Here is a 10,879-nt window from a genome sequence, read left to right as displayed (position 1 = left end):
TGTGGTCATAGTAATGTGGCATTCACATACAACAAATGTGATCACCTTTCTCATATTGATTATTTCTTTAAAAAATTCCTATCTACCATATATTCTCATAAAATTAAACTCCTCCCCTGTTATCTAAAGTCTCTTAAAGACTAATATATTCATTTTTCTATAAGATTCAGAACTAGAATTTTCATATTGTTTATAAAGAAACTGAAAGCAGGCAAAAGAGTATGCTCATTTAGTGGGGAATTAATGTATCTGCTATTCGTATTAGCCCCTAAGTCTGCTTTACTTTGCTTCATGTTCTCTTCTTTGCATAAGAAATAGTTTTAGTCCAAGCCTTATGCACATATCAGTGGTTACATTTCCCTCTAATTTCAGAAAGACCATTGTGGGGAGCCGGATGGCACCTGTTTCCTGCCTCGCTCCTTGTAACTTATTTGGTATGTGAGTGCAAGGCCTTTACTCGTTACTAAGTATCAAGTTGCTCTTCAGTCTGCGCATGACGAAATAGGGCGTGACCAATCCCGAGTCTCAAAACGGCCTTAGCAACAGAGTAGCCAATGGTAGAGAGCCCCTTGTTCCTTGAATGTATATAAGCAGCTGCATTTCCCTGCCCAGCCCCTTTCGCTTCCTGCTCTCCCTTCAACCAAAAGGCTCTCCATTAAAGTATGATTTGAGAAGAATCCTCGAGTGGTGGTCGTTCTTCCTCGCTGGTCGAGGAGCTCACCGCAGACCATTATTCTAAATTTAGTGTTTATTATTCTCACAAATATTCTATGCTTTTCTACACATAATAAGTGAAAGTCAGTGAAGAGAATTATTTTGTTTATCCATGACATAAAAATGTTGCCTTGGCCGGGCACAGTGGCTCTTGCCTGTGATCCTAGCTACTCAGGAGGCTGAGATCTGAGGATCAAGGTTCAAAGCCAGCCCTGGCACAAAAGGACCTGAGACTCTTAAATTAACCTGTAGTAAACAGGAAGTGGGGCTTGGCTCAAGGGTAGGGTGATAGCCTTGAGCTGAAGAGCTCAGGGACAGTGCCCAGGCTGAGTTCAAGCCCCATGACCCAATCCTCCCCCCCCCAAAAAAAGTGTTGCCTTGTATCTATCATCTGGAAATTCACAAAATGAATTTTCCAAGAAGTGGTCTAAATTTATAGATTTATTTAACAGAAGATAGGAATAGAAATTGGCCTTGAAATCAGAACTGTTTGGGCTTTTACAAAATTTAGTAATATATATTTGGCCAATATATGTGTTTAAAAAAATGTACCTGAGAGCCAGGAGTATAGAGTACTTGCATAGCATTCATGAAGCCCTGGGTTCAATTCCTCAGACCACATATACAGAAAAAACTGGGAAGTGGCATTGTGGCTCAACTGGCAGATTGCTAGCCTTGAGCAAAAGGTGTACAAGGAGACTAAACAAAATGAACTCTAGGATATGGAAACAAAAGGTTTATCTTTGTGATTGTTGTTTGTAATGTATTATGTTATTTCTTTTTCCCCCTTACGATTAATCTCATGTGTTACCGTATCTGACTTTGTTACCTGGTATATTGTATATGTTTATTTGTCTATTGTTTGACTATTCCTCTATTTGTCTATAGGGAAGGGGGGGAAAACCAAGATGATTGGGAGAGGTTGGAGACAAGGAAAAGGGGACAAAAACATGAGAAGTATCCATGTGCAAGAATAATGCACCCACTACCTGATGAATGTAACTGTCACCCCTCTATACATTACCCTGGCAATAAAATAAAATAAAGATTTGATAAAATTGAACAAGAAAAGTGTACAAGGACAGTGACCAGGCCTGAGTTCAAGCTCCACAACTGGCAAAAAAAAATTAGCTGAGGAAAAGCCACGTATACTTATTTTATTATCCCATATTTTCATGGCCTTGCTTTTTTCCTTTTTTTGTATTATCTAAATGTTTTGAATAATTCTTAGTCATCTGAATGTGGTTTTATAATAAATGATAAATTATTGGCCATCCCTATGTTTCATGCAAATAAATAACTTGTTATTCTTAGCTTATCACACAAAATGTGGCATTTCTTTTAAGATTCCATTTATATAAAGTTGAACAATAGATGTCACTCTTTTGCCAATAAAAATAGCCATGAAATAATTTCATTTGATTAATTTTCTTCATAAACAACTCTTGATTTGTGTAGATGAGTTTTAAGGTTCTGGTAGAAAAAAATCTCAAATTGTGTTGAAATCTTTTAAATATTAATGTTAGCTAGTTTTTCTCTAAGAAAAATGTAGTATATACCACTCATTATTTCCTAAGTAATTTTAAGCATAACCCATCTAAATTACTTATTTTTATGCCTTCATATTTACACTCTGGCAAGTACAAGAAAAGTTATCATTATAAGAAGAGGTAGAAAAAGTTATTTAAGGAATATGCACATGGATAGGAAGTAAAGACTTGTCAAGAGTATGATTCATTGCATCTTAAATCCAAGTAATGGCTAGTATGTAGACTTGATTGACAAGGAATCTATAAAAAAAATGGAAATCAGGTATAGAGAAGCCAAGAAAAGAGATATGAAAAGAAATGTAATTGAGGCTGGTTCTAAGGGAACCATCAATGATGGATTGTGTTCTAGACCTTGGGGATGCAGTCAAGGCCATATTCAAATTTGCGTCCATTTTGAGAGAAAGAATCTGAGGGTTTTTTTTTTCAAGATGCTGTGGCATTAGCAATAGGAAGATGTCCTCAGCAAAGCAATGGACACATTTTTCTAATGATGTGCATTTCCTTAAACCTAGATTTCTTGTTTAGATAGGAAAGTTAGGTTAACTATGAAACGGTTTCTTAGAATTTTTTTTGGATGCTTCCTTAAGCATTGTGTAAATTTGCACACACTTTTCTAAAGCTCTGCTGTGTGTGGGCTCCAGAAAAATATTTTCTTCTATAAGCCAGATGTAAATGTTGGTGCAGGTGTCAGTAAAAATAGTATGGTCTTTTCCTTCAATCTTTTAGTTTTTATGAAGGGCAAGAAACATGCAGAAATATGTTAAAGTATTCAGTCTTCCTACAAAACCACCCCGTTTCAACTTTATATTTTCTTGTATTTCCAGACCATAACAAACCTATCAGGTAGGAAATTCTGAGAACATTTCTTTCAGGAGGTGTTGGTTCAATATCTGTTTAAGCCATGAAAACTCTGCTTTCTATTTTCTGAGACTGTACTTATTTAAGATTAGAAAAGGAAAAGCCTTGAACAGAAAATATTGCATTTCAATGAAAATGATGTGTTAAGGATTGTTACCAGTAATTGTTCTTTTGGAGAGGGAAAAGAATTATAGCAATATTTTCTAAATGACAGATATGAAAGTAATATCCAACACTTTCAAACAAAAATGAGTTTTGTCATATTTTCTTAAGCAAAACATGTTAGAAATCATATCTCACTTATAGAATGGCTTTTTAAACTTGTAATCTAATTGCAAGAAAAAAAAACGATTCATTCATCTAACTAGAACACAAATATTTGTCTAGGGCCCCATTCTGCTTCATTATGTAGATGGTTAAAACTAGTTTTTTTCTGAATTAAATTTTACTGTTGTGTAGAACTTCTATCATGAATTTATCCTGGGAAGGAATATTTGCCACTATGAAATCCTGTGTTTAGTAGTTTTCAAAGCAATTTTTATAAGTTGTAAATTCCTGCAGCAAATTACAATAAGCTTGCCCATCACAACAGTGGAGAAAAGCTACTTTAATTAATAGATAGGCATAGTTTATAATTAGTATGTCAAATTTTGTGCATTAAATGGATATTTTCAAAGTACTAAAAGTATTTATTTTTCTCCATTTAGGAGCTCTGACAATTTTGCAATCATCTTGTTAAAATCTTAATTTACTTTACAATGCTCCTTTTTAACTTCGGGGCATCCATGCAAACTGTCAACCATTCTCTTTTAGTGGAGTCCAATTAATTTATTTTCTGTTATTTTATACAAATAATATTTTCTGATGTTCACATAAAATTTTTACTACATGTTTTCACCTCATTCCCAGAACCATATGTACTCACAAGAATAATTTTCAAATCCGTGGAAAGATAATGGCCACTTACCAAGGAAAAGTTGCAATCCAACCAAAGCATTTGGTTGCATGTAATCAATGAATAAGAAAACAGTGTGTTCTTCAGATATACAAATATATATATACTTCAACTCCCTGGAAGGCTTCAGAAAATTTCTTTCAATTCTAACCTTTCACACATCCTTTAAAATCCCTCTCTCTTCCCCAAATGACAAAATCTTAGAAACAATTTGAATATACACCTTAAAGCAGCAGATTAAGATTTATGAGTAGGTATCACAAAAATTGCCTTTGTCATGTCTATAGTCTAGGCCTTTTAACTCACCATTGTTTGCTTTGCTAACTGTGCATTGAGTGCATTTGATTTTTTCCTTCTTCTTCTTCCTCTTCTTCTTCTTCCTCTTCTTCTTCTTCTTCTTCTTCTTCTTCTTCTTCTTCTTCTTCTTCTTCTTCTTCTTCTTCTTCTTCTTCTTCTTCTTCTTCTTTTTGTAGGTCATGGGACTTGAACTTTGGGCCTGGGTGCTGTCTCTCAGCTCTAGGCTACCATTCTACCCCTTGAGCCAAGCCCCACTTCCTGTTTTCTAGAGGTTAATTGGATATAAGAGTCTCAGGTTCTTTTGTGCCCAGGCTGGCTTTGAACCTTGATTCTCAGATCTCAGCCTCCTGAATAGCTAGGATTATAGGTGCAAGCCATCCCTTCACCCCACCCCCCAGCTTTGCTTTGATTTTCTTTATCTTAACTGGCTTCTACAGGAGGGCTGTTGTAACTTACTTCCTTAGTTGTTTTCTGCTCAGCCTTAGAAACCTTCCCATCCCTCCAGTTGTAAGAATGAACAGGTGTCTAGTTGTTACAACCCAAGCTGGGTGCTCAAGCCAGAGCTCAAGCCAGAGCTCAATTGTTGGGAACCAATGTGCTTCCAGAATAAAAACAAACAAACAAAGGAACCACCACAGTTTTGACCAATGTGCTTTAAGGTGTTGTCAGCATTTCGGGGAAGATATTTATGTTTAGATACTTTGGACAGATTTCCCCCTAACAGAGATAGAACCTGCGAACTCACGCTACCCGTTATTTTCAGTCCTGATCTCTTGCCCTTGGCTTCCCTCTATCTTGCTCTTCTTTTGGAGATCAGCTCGCAAGAGTTTGAGTTTCTTTTGGATCTCCGCCAGGATGTCGATCTTCTGATCCAAGACGGACAACGACTGGGCGATGCAGATATCCAGCTCCCAGTTCATCCCCGTCGTCATCTCCTGGATGTTATCCCACCACCGATTGGCCTCCTTCCATGTCGTCGCTGCTTCTTTCATGAGCGATTTGGATAAGATGACAGTGTGTTGGCTCTGCCTGGCCTGCTCCTTTCGCACACGGGGCGTGGTGACCATTCCACGGTCCCCTTGAAGGGACGCATGGGAATTCCTCGCTGGCTTTCCTGACATCTGGAGTGGCTCGGGTCTCAGGGGTGAGAGGCACTGGTGACAGGGCCTGAGATCCAGAGCTAATCCTTTCACCCTGTTGGCGTAACGTAAGGTGTTGAGGGTGTTCTCACAAGAGGCCATGCCCGGTGAGATGGTCGCGATCATACAGGTGGAAGAGTTACGGCCTATGAAGGAATCCCGGAGCACCTGAGTGAGTTTGCTGGCTCTGAACGGAGTGTGCGACTTGTTCTGACCCAAGGCCCTGATACATTCTTTAAGGGCCAGCAGACTCTTGTTGATCTCCGCCCCCTCCAGCTGCCTCTTGCGGTTGGCCTTGGCAGTATCTGCTCCCCTCTCATTCCCGGCTAAGTCGACCAGGGAGAACTTGCCGTGAAGTTTCCCCTTGGACTTGAGGATGATCTGGAAGACGGCGTGACTCCTGGAGGAGTGGGGGTTGACAGATGTCTGTCCGGATGTCCTGCAGCTGTTTCCCAGTTCCACCAGGCGCAGGAGTTCCTCGACACAGGACACCTCTTTCTCCTGCAGCCCGACCACTTGCATCTGCTGATGGCCGTCCTCCAGGACTTGCAGCTTCTTCTTCCAGTTCAGCAAATCGTACACCTTGCCTCCGTAGATCTCGAAGAACGTCCCGTAGACCCTGAGATCCATCTTCTCGTAAGCGGCTTTCTTCAGCAGGAGGAACACATCCTGCGCCACCAAGGTGTAGATGCCTGGGGCGCGGTCTCGGGGTTGCAGACTTCCAGGGTCTGCTCCGCCCATGGTGTGAGTTTTTCCACTGCCTGTCTGTCCATAGGCGAAGCACGTGGCCATCCCCTTGAGGAAGATGGATTCCACCAGGGGCCGGGCTGTAAACTGGTAGACTAACTCGTTGGAGGCCGAGTCGTCAAAGGCATGGTCGAAACAGAAGGTCTGGTTCTCCAGGTAGCGGGTGAGATCCACCTTCTGCTTGGACTCGTGCACCACGACCACACGCTCCGAGGGGATGGTGATGATATCCAGGTCGTTCATGCTGGTCTCTCGCTGGTTGAGGGGCCGCTTCCTCACGCACACACAGATCCGGTGGACTTCGGGGGTGTCGGGGCTGCGCACCTGGCTGCTGCCCAGGTGTCTGCGGCACTCGTCAATCATGCGCTTCGTCTCCGAGTTGAGTTTCCCCGCGTGGACGTCCAGGGCGCGTCGCTCTCGGATCTCCAGCTGCAGCTTCCTGCGCCTCTCGCGCTGCTTCTGCAGTTTCTCGATTTCCCTCAGGCAGGGAGACTTGCGCTGCTTCATCAGATGAGGGTTGCTGGGGAGCACCAAGGAGGGACTGTCCCCACAGGGGGTTTCCTTTATCTGGGGGGCCAGGGCAACCCAAGGGCCCACGGTGGTACGTTGATCCCCGATGGAGTGAGAAGGATGACTGCCTGGGTCTTGGTGCTCAGCAGATGCCAGATCGGGGTTCAGGAGAAAGATGGTCTCCAGGTCAATCTTCTTGCCTTTTTTGACTCCTTTTTCCACCCACTCGACCGTGACACAAGAGTTTTTCTTGTTGATCCCGGTGACCACAGCATGGTGAATCCTCTTGTCGCTGCGCTGGATGGCTAGGGACATCCCCGCCTGGATGTCTCTGAGGTTCGACTCCAAAGGTTTCAGGGAAGAGAGGTACGGGGCGAGAGGGAGGCAAAACTGGCTGGCCATGGTGAGTGATGGCGAAAAATCAGGGCTCACTACCCGAGGTCCCTTGGCGTTGGAGAAACAGGACCTGAGCCCAAGCCAGCCTGAGTCTCCAACAGCGTTTGAGCACTTGTGCCCTTTGTGCCTGCCCTGGTGACCTTAGCGGACCACGTGTGCGCACACGTCATAAAGGAATGGGGAGAAGAGGCGGGAAGAGCAGAGTGGGGCCTGGCGGAAAAAGCAGGGGTAAGAATCCACATTCTAGACGACTCTTGACAGTGATTGGAAATAGAGTGTTTTTTGTTTTTCTTTTTCCCCCCTCTTGTAAAAACAGAGAACAGAGAATTCACAGAAATCGTGGCACTCCAGTGGGTGTGTGCTTTGTGGATCTTCATGACTACGTTTGGGGAAATACCTATCATAACTACAGCTTCTCCACTACCACCTCCCTCCCCAGTCTTGGTCTATAATCCCCAAGTCTTGTGCTTCAGCAAAAGAATATTAAAACTGCTATGAATTTTTCTGAAATGTCCAAGATGAAAGGAGAGGTGTTTGTAGTGGTCGGGTTTGGAATCATGAAATGTATCACGAGTCAGCAGGAGCCTGCTCTAACCTATCATCCTTCCTAATCCCCCCCACCCCTTCAAATATTGTTTAACATCCACAGCTTAAGCTTATTCCTGTTTGAGGTCTTCCTCATAACAAAATAGGTCTGGTTGGAAGGCAGCAAGCCACCCTGGTAATTTGCTAATAGGAAAGTTTGTTATAGCATCTAGGTTTGCAAACACAAGATGCTTATCCTGTTCCAAGTGGTTCTGACAGCAATACACTGAGTTTTCTTGTACTGCAGTTGCCAACATGTTTTGAGAGTAGTTCAGTAATTATGTTCCTAACTCCTTCAGTAATTACACTCATGACCTCATTATCTTTAATTTGGAGAGAAAGAGACATGAGTATCTAGCTAATCCATCCTATACTGCCTTCCCACATTAAAATGCATGTGTGTGTATCTGTCATGTGTGTATGTATATGTGTGGAAGGGGTAGAAGGGCAGGGAAGTAGCAAAGGCCAGATTTAAATGATATACATACACACACACTTACACACACACATACTCTCTCTCTCACACACACACACACATATTTACACAGTGGTGTATTCTTGATAAGAGAATTTGGTTTAGGGAAAAAAATCTTCCAGATAAAATCTGCATAAGAATGAGGTCACACCCTCTCTTTCTCCCTCCCTTAATATACCATACTTTCTTTTAGACTGTGTGTTTTATTATGGTTGTATATTTAGTTCTACAGTAATATTCCATAGCATGCTTGTTCCAGTATTTCCGAGACCCAGTGGTCATTATACCAGTAAATTCTGTTCATTGTAAATTCCTTTCCAGTGAATGTACTGAAACATAAGATATTGGATAAGTTAGGAAAGTATGCAGTGTTCATTTAGGGAGATGGGGAATACCAATGAATATACTTTGAGCAAGCTGGCTTTAGACTGTTGTCTCTGCATGATTATTTTTCATTGCCAAAATGATTACTAAACTTGTCCTTTATATCAGTTGTTTTGTTATTATTTCAAGGACATTGTTGTGTACATATTGTTATTCTATTTGTCATTATAATTTCTGCCTCATAAAAGATCTTGCTGCTTAGCTGGGCATGGTGGCTCATACCTGTAATCCTTGATACTTAGGAGGCTGAGATCTGAGGATAATGGTTCAAAGCCAGCCCAGGCACTAAAGTCTGTGAGACTCTAATCTCCAATTAACCACTAGAAAGTGGTGCTGTGGCTCAAGAGGTAGGGCGGTACCTTTGAGCTGAAGAGCTTAGGGACAACACCCAGGCCTAGAGTTCAAGCCCCTTGACTGACAAAAAAAAATCTTGCTGCTTTGCAGTTTTCTTAGCTTCATTTTAACATTTATCTTTTAAAAAGCCAGGTCTATCTTTAAATTGCACAAACCTTGCATGTTCCAGGTTAGCCATATTTTTTGAAAGGCTAAATATCTCTATAGCTAGCAAATAAACGAATAGATTGTGTAAACCTCATACTACACATTCTTTTGAGACTTTTTTTTCTCTCTGTAATAGGTCTACAATAGGTCAGCAATTTCAGTGTTTCTCTGTTTTATTGCTGTACACAGTTTTCCTAAGGTAATCTCATTGGTTCCCAAAATTTTAGATGACTTGCTAAACAAGTGATTACCAGAATTCAGAGTTCTTCACCTGCAGAAGTCCTCAGGAAATTGAACAAATGCTGAACTGACTTATTTTTTTCACATAAATGCAGCCTTCTGGGTATTTTTAATGCTTTTAATAGATGAACATCTACTCATGGCCAAAAAGCTAAGGCAAAAGTCTTCATCTTCTCACTCAGTCCATTATTACTTAATGTTGCTTCTTAGCATCTCCAAGTCTCTTGTAACTGTGATGTCACCAGTGTAACTGTGATGTCATCAGGTCCCTCAGCCAATTACAGCCTTGCTTTCTTATCCTAGAGTTATGTAAACAAGTACTTCATGATTTCCCTACATATTAACCTTTTGTCTGTCATCCAAACTGACACAGTATAAATTCCATATGAGACTCATGTAACATCTGGTCATTTTACTTGTCTTTTCATCCTCAAGCCGTACTGTGCTCCACACTTAATCTAAAGTTGACCCAGGTTGAAGAACTTGTTCTCTAAATGCAGTGTCTTTCAGATTTCTGGTTTGTGGCATAGTGGTTTTCAGGGATGGGGAGTTTGAAAAACATCAAAAGAATATGTTAACATACAGGTGACTGGACCCCAGCCCAGAGTTTCCAGTTCAGTAGGTCTATTGTGAGAAGAAAAGTTGAATGCCTAACTTGAGTTCAAAGGATACTGATGTTGCCAGTACTAGATCAATACTTTGAAAACTTTTGCTTGGGTATAGCCTCTCCTCATTTTTCCCTGTTTTACCTACCAATGCTCTAGAACAGGTTTCTCTGGCTATGTTAATAACAGCAAAAGCCAGGTAACATAGCAATACACTAACCTGTGAAGAAATAGAAACTAGTATTGGTTTGGTGAAGCTACACAGTACAAACTAAAAGCCTGAATTTTGTATAATAAGACCTAAAATTCACTGATGAGTAGAGCAGTCATCTGTATAAGAGGTGTTCAGATGTCGTCATAATTTTAACCATATAGAATATTGTTTTTTATTTTTCTTAAGTAGTTGTTCAAATAGGTTTCAATTCTACATATTATATCACTACAATGTATCTTAGTCAGTGTCATCTCTTCCATCATTCTCCGTTATCTCGCCTAACCACACCTATCTCCTCTAGCATACATGCAAAGTATTATTGAAGACAACGTTTTTCATATTGGTTAATACAAAATTCAGAACTCAGAAGCCATCTTTATGACTCGCTTACTTCATGGAATTAATTTTGAGTGTAAGTTTATCTGGAAAAAAATGATAACTATTTTTAACACTGAATCTTAAGTAGTTAGGTAAAACGGGATGCCCACATAGACTAAAGGTATCACCTTTGTCAATGAGCTGGGTAGCCATTTGGTAGATCAGCAATGTAACCCAATTAGAGAACAAGATCACCAGTATGTATTTGACTGAAATTAATGAAGCCATGAGAATATATGAAATATTTTACTTGTGCTAATGCTTGTATCAAAAGATTCCTGCCTTCAAAGAGCTTCCTATTTATTCATTTTGCATCTGTTATACAGTCTAG

The 10,879-nt window shown here is 40.7% G+C and overlaps 1 protein-coding gene across 1 annotated transcript; it reads right to left on the bottom strand.

The window, feature by feature from the left end:
• Positions 1-5,007: 5,007 nt before the first annotated feature.
• On the bottom strand, positions 5,008-7,292 carry Kif2b (kinesin family member 2B). The gene has a single exon (XM_090351057.1). The coding sequence runs from the start codon at positions 7,170-7,172 to the stop codon at positions 5,121-5,123; it is 2,052 nt and encodes a 683-aa protein (XP_090207183.1). The 5' UTR covers positions 7,173-7,292; the 3' UTR covers positions 5,008-5,120.
• Positions 7,293-10,879: the final 3,587 nt, after the last annotated feature.

The sequence above is a fragment of the Megascapheus bottae genome, chromosome 17 (assembly GCF_031878675.1).
Source record: "Megascapheus bottae isolate mThoBot1 chromosome 17, mThoBot2.hap1, whole genome shotgun sequence".
Classification (NCBI taxonomy): Eukaryota; Metazoa; Chordata; class Mammalia; order Rodentia; family Geomyidae; genus Megascapheus; species Megascapheus bottae.
Note: the sequence above shows the minus strand (reverse complement) of the source record. Positions and strands in the feature narration are given on the sequence as shown.

What these genes read in the sequence shown, in the direction of transcription:
- Kif2b (XM_090351057.1), bottom strand. Translation starts at nt 7,172, where the DNA reads ATGGCCAGCCAGTTTTGCCTCCCTCTCGCCCCGTACCTCTCTTCCCTG.